This window comes from Leuciscus leuciscus, assembly GCF_965113295.1.
Source record: "Leuciscus leuciscus genome assembly, chromosome: 14".
NCBI classification, from domain to species: domain Eukaryota; kingdom Metazoa; phylum Chordata; class Actinopteri; order Cypriniformes; family Leuciscidae; genus Leuciscus; species Leuciscus leuciscus.
In genome coordinates this window covers 29,147,774-29,162,307 of record NC_138738.1, presented here as the reverse complement: position 1 = coordinate 29,162,307, position 14,534 = coordinate 29,147,774, and the positions used below count along the sequence as shown (strand labels likewise).

Genomic DNA, 14,534 nt, shown 5'->3' with positions numbered 1-14,534 from the left:
GGTGGTTTATGGGATGAGTAGTTCCTTCGCTCGGAAATGAAAATATGTACACAGTCTTGTACCTTTGACTTTTTTTGGATTTTCTCGCCGTTTTTTCACTCGAAATGATATGTTGTATGCCTATGAGTTCAGCCGTAGTTGGTTATCCTCAGACATGCTCTAAAACTCTTTAGATACGGATTTTCGAAAACGTCAATGGGAGAAATGAATGGGAAATTTACTTCCGGCACCGAAGCGCTCTCGGGCTGTGGGCGGGACTGTGATGCTCTATTGCATAGCGTCAATGTGACCTTTTTTTTTTTTTATTCGGAAGTGTTCTAATATCTTTTCCATTGCACTGTTAAGAAAACTGGCCAACCAATGACATTCGTGTTTTTGGTCACATGACATGTCTATGTTCTATAAAAAAAGTATGTTCTATATAGCCAAGTATGAATGTGTGTAGTATGAATAAAATTAACATGTGACCTACAGTGTCAGTTGCGTGTCCATAGGATGCACTTCAGAATCTCGCTGGAAGTAGGTAATTAGGGTACTTTTCGCCTTTATTGTTTTATAAACAAAATGGATTTGTACATGCTACTCGGCTCACATGCTGTTTTTCACCCACAGTGTAGTATGTAAGTAGGCATATTTGGATGCAGCACATGCCTTGGTGGCACTAATGAACAGATTATTTAGCTAAGCGACAGTGAATGGCAGAGAAAGAATCCGCAACCGGCTCTCTTGTCTCTGCACTATTTTATTTGGTGTTATTTAATAAGCGCCACCTACTGTCAGAGAGTGAATTTGCATTTTTATTCCGACCATCTGCCGTTTATTCGCACTGGTTCATACTGACAAAGCCCATGCAAAATTTGCACTATTTTTTGTGCCAAACATTTGTGTTGGTGGGTAAAGGCCTTTACCTATAGATAAGTGGACGATAATAAATATTATGAAATATCAGACTGCTGGATTGTGCCCAACCAAAATCGAGTTCCAGAGAGCCATGCACTAATATGTGATCTCCGTATTGTGAAGTAACCTTTCAGAATCTTTCTGTCATTTTATAAAAAAATTTGTGCATTTTCAGTTTTACCATAGTATAGTCATGTTAATAATCCAGGTGGACACAGTGGTTATCATGATGAGCATATTTTGTAAAAGAAAATGAACAACCCAGCTAGTCAACAAGTGTATGTTAAGCAATATTAGGCTGAAGATTCTAATGGACAATATTAATAAAGAAACAAGAAGAGATCCCAACCACAGTTTGAGAAACAGTAGCCATAATGTCTACTGAAATACGGCACCAATAATGAACAGTTTAAACACATGCACATGCCAGTATCTCCACAGGTTAAAACCCTTTGATCAGTGACTCAGCATGAGACACATGTGTATGCGATAAACTGGTGCCTTATCAGTCATACCAGACTTGTGTACATTCTTAGACCAGTGATTTTTATTGGTTTCATGTATTAGTGCAGAACTAAATCGTAGTGAAATAACATTATTACTACTAATGCAATATTAAGCTTCTTTAATTATGAAAGGCTCCAGCTTCACTGATTGTCGCAGCTGTCATACATGAATGATTTCTAAAGCACTAAATCTTTTTGCAAATACACTCTACCAAAGAGAAGAAAGAAATACAGTCACTGCAATCTGCGTTTTTCTTCTTTGGCTGGATTCCTACACTGGGGGAGCTATATTTTGAGCTTTAATGTTCAGTTTCTGGTTTCGTTAAATACCGCTCTGTAAAAACAGACTGCAAGTCACTGCTATTAGAGGGATTTGAGGTTCTGTCAGGAGAAGACAGAGTGCCTGTCCTAGATCAAGCATGAGCGTGGCAGAATATGACAGATGTTCCTTTCCTCCTCAGCTGTGTCAGGACCCCACAGGCCTCCCTATGGAACCATAAGGAACTAGATTCTTTCAGAGCAAGGAAAGAGATCAACTCTGTGAACTCACATATAATATTGCAAGTTTGTTGTTATAGTCCTACAAGTTTTTACAGGTCTTGGGTGAAATAGCAGATGCATTGTCAGGGTTATTAGGAGTGCATGTCTAGTTTAGACATTTTTGAAAACATTTAATATAGTCTAACCGTTATTGATTCTTCCTTTTTTATTTCAGATGATGACCATCCCATTATTGAAGATGTAGCACAGGTACTACCACCTATACCAGCTGCAGTTGAGCTGAGATGCCCAAGAGTTTGTATGTGCTTGCAAACACAATGATGGTTTCATTAAACAATTGTGAATCAAGTGAGTCTGAGGATGAAGTCATGTGAAATGCCGTCGGGGTCGGGGTCAAGGTTATGGAATTGAACTGTAGGTGTCTGAACTGTAATATTTATTTAACTGTATTCTAACCTTGAATTCCCAGTTAATGTTTATATGTCTGAACATTTCCCTACGTTTATAGTCTTTTGCAGTTGTAATTAGTATATTGAGTGTATACATTTTAAAGTTTAATTTCGACAATAAATGTGAATAGCTGTGGTTCAGATAATATAATAATATAATAACATAATAATATTAGAATAATTGAATTTTAATATGAATAGATCTTAAATATTTGTATAGACTTTATCTATTTTTTAGAGGATTTAAAAAAAATTGTTAATAGAGTATGTAACTTATAATAAGGCTCTTATACAAACAGAAAATGAGTTAAATAAGTGAAATACATTCAATGTCATGATGAACAGATTTTAACATTACACTTAATATTCAAAATGTTTGTGTAAGTGGTGTGTGTTCCTTGGGGTCAAAGTAATAATTTTGTATCTTTTACATGTACAGTGACTAAAATAAGTATTTTACCACAGCAAAGTGACTTTTACTTGTGATACTTGACTGTTGTGTTTTTATTTTCATTGCCTCTCTTTAACCCTTAACTGTCTTTTTGAGAATAGATGTGAAAATGCACTAGCCAAACTTAAATGGTTGTAATTCAAAAATGCTTAAGAATATAGACCCACAGCAGATTATTGTGTGAAGTGAAAGCACTTCAAATGAAAGTATGAGAAAGTTATGGAAGTTTCAATTTACTGTAAATGAAATGTACTGTACTAAATATAATTTTTTTTTATATCAAATATATATTTCCAAAATTATTTTACTCTAAAATTTATATAAAATCAAAGCCATGTCTAACCAAGTTGTGTTCCAAATTTGAAGTTGATTTCACAAAAATGTAAGTTCCAATGAGACTTTGTTTAGATGCTGTACCCAAAATAGCTAGCTGATGTAACCCACATTCCATTGAATTTTGTTTTGATGCCTTCTCCTGTAACAAATTAATACATTTATATCCAAATATCCCTTTTATCACAAAATATGGAGCATTGAGATTCAGACCTTTCCGACGATATGTGTTTTGTCAAGATTAGTTTTTGATTATAAAATAAATGAATTTTGTAATATGAACACTGACACCGCCCACAAGGGGAGGAGAATGCTAAAATAATTTAGAGAACTGTTTCCATGATAACACAACGTCCAATTTCAAAACGGTTTTCACAGGATGAATTTTGAGTTTGTAAGCTTCCGAATGATACCTAATTTATGATGATTACTAAAATATTTGATATGAAAAAGGCCATATATAAAAGAGCGGCAAGCGTCCCGCTAGGAGGACGGTGACAGTTAAATAAACCATGTTTTTCTCAAAATTCCGTTCCTGAAAATCATAACTTTTGTTACCGACAAACAATGAAAGAAATAAAAACAGATTTGGAAAGGGCTTGAATCCAGCTTTCATATGGTAAAATAATATAAATGTAATAGGTACAATTTCACCATGTGATGGGTTTTCCCAGATCGCATATTCACATATCATATATATATATATATATATATATATATATATATATATATATATATATATATATATATATATATATATATATATTAGTCAGTTACAACTTTAAAGTGAGCAAACATATCACAATGACAATGACAAGGACAAGTGATTCTTGAGAATTTGTTCTTTTTTAATGGAAAACTCACATAAGTAAGCGGTATGAATCCAACTTACTCAGCCAGTGAACCATTCAGAGCCATTACTGAGTTTACAGGAACAGCTGACTACCTCATTAAACCATAATTCAAAATGAAGACTGTAATACAACTATTTTTTTTTCCCCCAAATAGGCAACGATTTTCTTACACAGCATCAATATTTATCTGGCACAAGTACAATCAGGATCAGTAGTGTGTGTACATAAAATTTCTCCATTGATTCTGTAACTAAACATTCCTTTGGTTCTAAAATTATTTGTGCAGTCTTGAGCCCCGATTCTACATCTGACACACTGCAGCTTAAAATGTTGCTTTGTGAAGCAAAATGTCTATCATAATCCAACCACATAATTAGTATTCAGAAGAGTTTAATCTTCATAGATTAAGGAATAATGATTCAACTACTTGCACTTACTTGCACTTAAGTAAAGTCTGTACTTGGCATAATCTATAGACTGTGCTTGGGATGGTGTACTTGTTTGTGCGTAGGCTATATATTTGCATCACTGAGATCCAAGGAGGGAGAGAGGTCAAACTGATTCAAATTGCCGCAGTGGAACGCCTAAATATCTGAGATCAAACTCATGCTTTGGCAGGCCCATGTGAATTAACTTCACCTCACAATCCGCTCCAGGGCAGACCAGCTCAGAATAGCTCAGCTCAGCTCTCTTTCAATTAGACAATCCTATAACAAAATCACCTAGCCTTACTGTAATATATTCTTGATCTTTTGTATAGAACTTCTAGCATGGAAACATTTATTAAGTTTGATATGCAGTCCACATGGCAGAAATGAAGTATAGGCAGCTGTGGTTCTGGCCCAGCACATTTTAACTTACACTCTGGGTGTCTTTGGAACCATGAGCACACACAGTAATAGCCTCCAAAGCAAACAAGCCTGCACCTCACAGCCATATTTAACATATGTGGCTCAGAGCAAGAGTGCAAAATGAACTTTGCATAGGGACTGATGGAACAAACAACAAGAGCGTTCCTCCTCCTCCACAGTCTTGCGGAGGGGTTAATTTGAATATCAAGTATGCTGACTCACAATTCACCAAGATCACAAATGTGTGTGTGTGTGTGTGTGTGTGTGTGTGTGTGTGTGTGTGTGTGTGTGTGTGTGTGTGTGTGTGTGTGTGTGTGTGTGTGTGTGTGTGTGTGTTTGCATCACCAATTCAGTTTGTAACAGTCAGTGAAATTTGTTAGGAAAACACAAGCAAATCATTAAAATAATCAGAGCAAATTAATAAATATTTGTACGTGTTGTACTCTCAATAACAATTCATTGGTTTTATTTAACTATTTACTATGTTTTTTCCCCTGTATTTTTCTGCATGGTGGTTGCACCACTTGACTTTGATTAAGCTGATTCAGTAGATTTCACGAGTTCACATCTACATATAATTAGTACAATAAGTTTATGCGTATTTGGCGTGCTGTCCGGGGGGAGGGCTCCGAGCTCGGAGTTAGGCCCGAACCCAGAGTACTCCCCCCAGGTGGTAAGTGTAGATGGAACTGGAAGTGAGGAGATGGGGTGGAGGAGGGATGCTGACAAACTTTCAATGAACAGAGATAGGTCTGCTGTGAATTTATACTCTGTCATTGAGTTGATTACTGATTAATCTCCAGCTGTGCATAATTTGGTTAATTATCTGAACCTGCTCCTCCCGAACTTTGTTAATAAAACATCATTTAGTAAAGTTTTTCAAATATTAATAAGCAGAAATTATTTTTGTTAAACAATCGTAAAAGAAATTATAATAAATAATTAATATGGAATATTCACAAGGTTTTCTTTTTAAGAATTTTAATGAAGATTCATTCGTCAGTTTTTGAATGAATTGCATTTTTTTTTTTTTTTTTATAAGTTAAAAGATTTCAAATAAAAAAAATAGCCATCATGTCATTTACCCAATTATTGCTTGTATAAAGCCACCAGTAAATATTTTAGAAGATAAATATTTGTTTACATTTTCTTTTTCTTTTTTTTTCACCAGATCATGATATTGATGAGTATTATGGCAATACAGACATGCATTCATTGACTACACTTTCATCATTTTACAGAGCCTGGATCATAATAGTATAGTTTAGCATGCTAGTTTAGCATGGTAGTCTGGATCCTCCACAACCAAGCACAACATTTGCAGAAATGGCCTGCAAGAGGGAAAATTGCACAGTACAAATTGCGTTCGGCGCTAAAGTTGTTGGCGTATTTGTGGCATTACCTGATTTGCATAATTCTGTTGGTTAATTTGGTACTGAAACAACACAGAGTGTGCAAATAAACAATGATTAAACAATTATGTGATACTGGCCAGATAAACTGGTTTAACAGTGATTCTGAGTAAATGTAAAACACAATAATAATAATAATAGGGAATCAGTTGTTTTTGTTTTCTAGGTGACAGTGCAGAAGATTAGACGGCCATGGAGAGTAGCTCCAGACTAATCTGCTCTTAGAGCGCAATGCAGGCCCATAAAGCATCACTTCCTGTCTGCTCCTCACCTCGGTCTACCCAGCAACTTAATCGCAGGCTTACTGCAACCCCCCTAACATGCACACTCGCAATGGCCTACAACATCAGCTTTGCCTTCCACTGCACCACAGAGAGCAGAATATGCTGATATATGACCCTGCATGACTAACAGAATAACTGCCTCTGCATTCCTGGCACTTTACACTGGAAACTGTCATCAGTAGCCCTGAAAGGGAATACATTTTAGTTGTCTGAGGAGTTGAATGAAAGCGGCCAAAATGATGCACAGTATTGAAGCTCCTAGAGGGGCGATTAACACAGGATGTTGTGGAGAGGCTTAAAGAATGCAGGTCAGTGGGTGGTGGCAGGCCAATCTGTTGCTGCAGTGAGGCAGGGGCTAAATACACTTCTACTACTAGGTCAGCTAAATTCTCTTCACCTCATAAGGCAAAACCCACACTTTTCCCTCCACAAACCAACCCTCTATGCACACCTTGGCAATAGAATTGCCATTGGCTAGTCATTTTCTTATGGGCAGGTAGCAATGCTTGACATTATTGGTAATTCAGTATTTCTATAAAAAACGAACAATAATCCTAATAAAATACTACAACTATTACTAATTCTACTACGATATAAAAGGTCTGATATGCTGCTGGGCTCATGAATAATGTTGTCTACATTCGTTCAAAACGCGATGAGCGCTAGCCAATAAGATTGCTGCTTGCGCATTATTCCCGCCACTTGAAACACTCAGCATTATTCAATGTGTTGATGTAAGGCTTGTTCGACTTCATACAGCGCGGCCTGCGAAGACCGATCAGCGGCTGACTTTAAGCAGTGCATGCCGGTTAGAAATTGTGTCCGACTTGAGACAGCGCCGATGCCACGTGACTGTGACGTATGCCATCAATGTACCGCGGGAGCGATTCTAAGGCAGCCGGCTGATTCATTCTGCGTAGCTTTTCAAGAGCGGCTGCACAAGCTCTGATGACGACAACTGTTCCACGATTGGCCGAATCCACCACATGACAACGATCACATGTGTTTCATGTTTATTCAATCACCTTTAGTTCCACTAATGTTCACAAATCTGTTTTTTTATAACAGTAAAAGCAATTTTTGTTACATTGTGTCATGTTCATCAAAATAAAACTTATTAAAAAAAGTAGACCCCACTACATTGGTATTTAAATAGTATAGGCTTATGTTGAACTTTATTCTTGTACAAACATACGTTGTATTTAGCAGTACATAAAGAATTCAATGGAAACGTATCTGAAACGTCTGTGTATTTGACAAATATTGCATTCAGCGGTGGTAAAGTATGCAAACACTACGTGAGCGGTCACTACGGGAAGCAGAAAGTGTCTGGCTTCATGCCTCTGTTTTCAGCTCCTCCCCTCCTGTACGCGGCAACTCTCGCCGATCGGTAACATCCAGCCACAGCTGATGTCGAACACACCTGTAATTTCCACTGAAACAGGAAGACAGGGTAGGACATATCTAACAGCTCCACCCCTTTTTTTAAATAGCCAATAGCGTTTAGTTTATCACAGCTCGGCCAGAGCCATTGTGCTTGGTAAAGTCGCAGTTTCCTCCAAATCTCTAACCGTTTCTCCTCCTAATCTCATCCATATCGCTTTAAAATACAGCATTCTGTGCAGATTTCCGTTTTGTGGTCTGCGCGGACTCGTGCATACGATGCGCTCTGAGATATCATGTCTCTGGACCAGAGCAGACTGTGTGCGCTACGGAGGATTGTGTGACACTAACGTAGAACCAGACTTCATTCGCCCCAATGTTTACACTGTCTGAATTGTTCCCTATCCCCTAAATAGTGCACTATGTGCCATTCACCATGTAGAAAATAGTAAATGTGTGAACAAGTGACCGATTTTAGCCACAGCTTCAGCGTCTACTTATAGTGCAGGGGGCGGGACGCTTCAGATTCTAGAGAGAATTCGATTGGACAGAAAATTTGATGAGAAGCTGAATTGCAATGTGAAATCATTGATCCATATTGGCGGAAGTGAAAGACTTTCTATTTTGAGTAAGAGTCATTGTTTTTGAGCACAGTCACACTAGCTTATAGATAACAGTAAAGGCTAACATATTCATACCAAAAGCCAAAAAACTTCAATTTTGATTTCATGGTGACTTTAAAGGCTGAATAATTCTGATTCATAATAACAAATTATGACAATTCCTATCTTTTTGACAGGAAAAAAAGAAAGAATATTATGTAGTAGTGCATTAGTATGTGGTATATAAGACTCTCTTGCTTTCTCTCTCTTTGCTTGTGTGTGAGAGAAACACAGAGCACTCGCAGCCAAGCCAGGAGTGTGTCAAATACATTGTGAATAGGAATAGTGCACTCACTGTGCTGTAAAGACATGGAGACAGAGAGAGAAACTATGTTAAACTACTTAGCCAGTAGCTAATGATAGACATTATTTAGTCGCATATGTGTGTGATTTACTTGCAATGTAGAGAGTTTAAATCACAACCTTTTTGCATTATTAACTGTCAAAAGCCTTCACAAGGTCCCAAATGTCATGCTTAACCTTTGCGGTCTACTTCAAAATCCACACTTTGGTGACGTTATGTCGCATAAACTGTCCAGTAAAGTTTTGCTGGAGCCTGCATTAGTGCTTCTGCAAAGTGGGCGGTCGCGAAATCCCTAAAATATCCAATGGGATGTTCTACTGTCTCACAGGCACACGAGCCATGGCAGGTCTGCAACACCATAAGTACATATCAAGAGTGCCATTTGGAACAAAGCCTAAGACGTACAGCCTTGAAGGCTTTCTGCTTCCTGTCTCAGGAATTGGAAAATACAAGGGCAGTAAGTGGAAAAAGAGTCGAATGTGAATGGAGTCCAAAGTTCCAATGGACTCCACATGCTGTGACTGAGGTAGATGTTAAATTTGGATCATGAGATGTGATTTCTGCTTCTGTGCAACTAAGACACAGTAAAGATATTTCACTTGGAAGGAGGTCATCATGGAGTTCAGATTGCATTCAATTAATTCTCAAATTCTCTCCATTCTGCTGGATCCATAATATGAGTACCACAAAAAAACATCAGAATTCATTGGGGCTCATAATTTAAATTTATATAATAATAATAATAATTTAATGATTTTGGGGGAATGTCAATAAAAACAATACTAACATTCAGGTAAGTGCAGCAAATTTCCAGAAAAAAAGTTTTGTTTCTGCACTGGCTTTTCTGTTTAATTGAGACATCAGCTATCATTGCAGTCAAATTGTATGGGTGGACCCCTATCCCCTGGGCCCAATAAAGGACCTTTGGCAATGTTCATACTGTCAGTCCAAATCCGATTATTTGTGTATCCGATTGGAATCAAAATCATTGACTGTCCACACTGTGTATTGCAACTGTTCAGATCCAATATGTGTCCTCTGGTGCTCTTTTGTTTTCCGTAATATCTGCTTTGGTTTTTATGACATTGCATTGCATACTCCAAAAACAACAACAACAGCAACGTGGAGGGATTTGCAATACAGATGCGGTCTTATCTACAACATGACGGTATGTAGCCATCACACTGGACTACTACCTCTTCTGATGCAGCAGCAGAAACGTAGGAGGCTGGTATATATGGCTTTATTGTCATCTACGCTGTATCAAAACATGTCTCCATTATTCCTGTATTGTGATGAGCAGACCAAACCATCACTGTACAATAAAACAGAGTGAGCAGTTTAAGCTCAGAAACATGCTGAGAAGAAGCCAAAAATATATTAGGACAATATAACAAGCATTGTTTAGGCTAAAACATTGCATCAACTATAAAATGGGTGGGAAAGACTTTATAAGACTTTCACATGACCATCATGGCAAAAACTAACTAGCGCCACATTGAAACAAAGTCTACACCCCAATCCAAAACGCATCTGCGAACAAATAAGAAAAGTGATCAAGTTTCTACAGAGTTTTGCTGTTCCCTAATGCCTAGTGTATAAAAACAGCTCAGATGGCAGAGATGTAGATTATACTTATCACAGATGAACCTTGTAAGTGCTACATAGCTGTCTGAGTGGCACAGTGTGATAATAACACCATATCAGACTGCACACCTAATTCATGCCTAAACAGAGCTGTCTAACACCACATTTACATAACATGGTTCAAGTGACACAATTCAGATTTTTTTCCTCCTGTGTGGCACAAATCGGCTATGACCCATGAATGTGTTAGATTTTGTGAGCTGGATCAAATGAATCACTGAAAAGATCAGCCTAAGTGCACAGTTTTTCAATCATTTTAGTTCCAGAAAGCACAAACCCAAGTGCATTTAATCAACTTAATTGTTCATGAATTGGACAGGCAGGCGGTAAAGTTTTCAGTGTGACAACTTAAATTTCTCCCTGTTAATGGAAAAGAAGTCACAAATCATATGGACAACATTGACAATACTTTTATGGTACATTTTTGTTGAGCCTGTTAGAAACATTTGTCATTTATTGTCACTATATTGAAAACAGCAGCCAGTTAAAAAGAAAATCAACTTTTGTGTTAAACAGAAGAAGGAAAGTCATAGGGGTTTGGAATGGCATGAAATTGTGAAAATAATGACAACATTTTAATTGTTTTTAACTATTCCTTTAACTTCGACTCAGTTCTCCCTGCCTCAGGCAATGGCTGATTGTGCAGTTTCAATGAGAAAGAGGATCAAAAAGAAAGTAAAAACATTTGCGGATGTAGAGTTTATTCTACTCTACAGGGACATATTCATCCTGTTAGAGGGATGGTAAGTTTAAAAGAGGGTGGGTACAGAGTTTTACAAGAACAAAAGGACCAGAGGGCAAATGATGCAAAGCATCATTACTTTTTCCATCCCTTAACTGGAGCTATTTTTATACACTAAAAATCCCTGATTCATTTCCATACTACATCGAAAGATTTTTCCTATTAAGGGCACCAGCTAAGCATCAAGGTATGGTCAATGTCAATTAGAAGAAAGAAGTGTGGTGGGGAAAATTGTGAAGATGTGTGGATTCTTCAGTGAGGAAATGCTTTCCAGATGTGGTCAGTTGATCCAAAAGGTCACAGAGGTTTTTAGGTGAACCTGAAAACCTGAATATTTTTGTAAAGAACTAAGTGACACAAAATTATGTTTTATTAACAAAGTTCGGGAGGAGAACGTTCAAATGATCTATCCAATCAGCATGAGAGGCCTACTGTATGAATACGTAGCTGACTAACCTATGTTCCTTGACAGTTTTTTTTTCTGCATCCCTCCACAACTCTGTGTCCTCACACTCGCCTGGTTACTATCCTAACGAGAGATACGGGGGGCACTCTGGGTTCGGGATACATTCCGAGCTCGGAGCCCTCCCCCGGACAGCACGCCAAAATACGCATACTCTTCGCATACATCTAATCATTTGTAGGTGTGAACTCATGAAACACAGATATATATGACTTTTAATATGTAACATCTTTTGAAACATTAGAAATAAGATGACTTAATTATAACAACATCCATTAACTGTTTATGATAAATAATTGATATAATAAAATGTGTAATAGGCTAGATAATACTTTATGAGTATAAGTAAAATTAGCAAACTTTACTAAATCCCTGCACCATTTATTTTCTGAATTTATAACCCACATTTTCCTCTCAGAAAAGAAATAAATCTAGTGTCTGCTTTTCATTACAAACTGAAAGCCAAACGACAAGAGGACGAAGTAGGATCACATATGGCAGAGTATTTAAGTGTTAAGCACGATTTGAGCTCTGTGTATTTTAAAATATATCCCTAAGGTTATTTGGGCCATTTACTGGGTGTGATGTGCCGCATCAGAGTAGTTTCTGACGTCAGCAGTCTGGGACCTTCTCTCAGCATTTTCGTTTGATCTTCGCTTCATGACGTCACGCATCTGTGCAAGTATCCAAACATGATGATGCTGTTGCTCAACTGCACTAGCGCTATTTGTATAGGGGAAATGCTTGTCTACCTATCGTGCAATCATGTAGGTCATGCTAGCAACAATGCCTCGATTCAGACTGCGACGAATAATGTGTGTTTTTTGTCATTCACAAGCGCCTAATAATTGGGAGGGGAGGGGTGCAATGTTTCCCATTCACATTATGAAAGGACAAGCGTCATCGTATCCGTGCTCATTTTTCCGTACTGCATGCGGGAAAAAAAGGGACAGCACACAGCACAACCGACAAAACCGTATAATTCAGCAAGATCGTTTGGGATTCCAGTTAAGACTAAATTTGAAGAACTCCAGCACTTGTAAAAGGACGACATTTTGCGCAGCGTGATAGAGCTGTACCACGTGAAATGCTGTTCATCTGTCTTACCTCTCGAGCTATTTGACTGAGCGCATCATCCTCCGCCGATAGTTTCTCCCGGTTGGGAATTCTTTTCCTCCCCGTAACTTGAGTTGCCATTTTAAATTCCCTTATACTCTGGCACAAACCTCGACACAAATGACCTCGCCAAACTGAAGTGCTGTTCAGTTGTGTGCAGATCAAAGATCACTATTCAAAGAGTCATGGTCGTGAGTGAACAACATTAATAAACGGCTATATTGTAACCACAAGTAAAACAATGTAGAGCACTAGGACGCATCCTCCCTTTGATGACCCATCGTCTCCATAAACCGCATGAATATATGGCGGGAGCCTGTTGCACATTCAAACGACACATCGATATGTCAAAACATCACGGATAGGACGGAAGATGACAGTTTGCTGATACGCCACGAACACGATAGACCATCTACACTCCTGTGAATATAACCGGTCATCCCTTAATAGTCCTTCCTACGTTCGTTGGGTGTAACGTCAAACCAAACGAATGAAGAATAAAGTTGTCGGTCCAGAGCTGCATTTGTTTCTAGGGCAAAGCGAACCCGGATGATGAGCGGCCCTATGAGGATGAGAATATAAAGCAGCCCAATGGCACACGGTCTGATTTCAGGCTATGCTGGACGCAGCGCGAAAAGTGGGCGGGGCATGTGGGCGGGACCTGACCTTTGCATTTTAATTGATCAGCACCAGTTCGCAAAATATTTTCAGAATATTATTGTTGAATATGATTCACGCGCCATTTTTATCTATCTATCTATCTATCTATCTATCTATCTATCTATCTATCTATCTATCTATCTATCTATCTATCTATCTATCTATCTATCTATCTATCTATCTATCTGATGTCTGTATATCTTTATGTCTGTCTGTCTGTCTGTCTGTCTGTCTGTCTGCCTATCTATCTATATGTCCGTTCGTCCGTCTATCTGCTCTATGTTTGTTTATCTGTCTGTCTGTCTGTCTGTCTGTCTGTCTATCTATCTATCTATCTATCTATCTATCTATCTATCTATCTATCTATCATCTATCTATCTATCTATCTATCTATCTATCTATCTATCTATCTATCTATCTATCTATCTATCTATCTATCTATCTATCTATCTATGTACGTGGTCCAGTTATATGAGGCTTTATTAGACAAGTACAACTTTATATGTGATTTCCAAAGCCGCACCAATGGGGGAAAAAGTTGTTACACTGTTTATATATCTGACTGTGTGTGGTATTTTTTTATTTTTTTTTAAGCATATAATTGACTTATTTTCTGTGTTTTAACTTTATTACAGTTTTTCTCAGTCATCCTCGACATTTGCAAAACAGTAAGTGCATTTCTCAAAACAATTCGTACAAATAGCAAAACACCATGGATTACCTGCAAAAGCCAGTCTCTTACTCAAAATCCTTAGTTCATCTCTCAAACGTAAATATCTGTGTCAATGAACATGTCAGTGCCATCAGAATGACAAGTCCTTGTGTCATTGTGTACGGATAAGACAGTCAAATTGCTTAGTCATGTTGGCAATATAACAGTGAACTCTGGAGGGATGTTCTGATCTCATAAACTATGGCTAAAGTTTTGATGACAATTGTAAATTGTAGGTTACACCTTAGTGTATGTGGGAGTTCGATTGCAAGAGACTGGACAAGATTCACATTTACGCTTTTAC

The 14,534-nt window shown here is 37.8% G+C and overlaps 1 protein-coding gene across 12 annotated transcripts in view; it reads right to left on the bottom strand.

Moving 5' to 3' along the window:
- The window catches only part of lrrfip1b (leucine rich repeat (in FLII) interacting protein 1b), a 36,827-nt gene extending 23,356 nt beyond the window's left edge, over window positions 1-13,471 (bottom strand). For 5 of the 12 annotated variants that reach the window (XM_082136862.1, XM_082136861.1, XM_082136865.1 and 2 more), the window contains exon 1: window positions 12,850-13,470. In XM_082136862.1, coding sequence (XP_081992988.1) covers window positions 12,850-12,939 — 90 coding nt within the window. In that variant the 5' untranslated portion in view covers window positions 12,940-13,470. Of the gene's footprint in view, window positions 1-12,849 lie in introns of all 12 variants that reach the window. The other 7 variants (XM_082136854.1, XM_082136858.1, XM_082136859.1 and 4 more) reach the window with 3 other exon arrangements.
- Window positions 13,472-14,534: the final 1,063 nt, after the last annotated feature.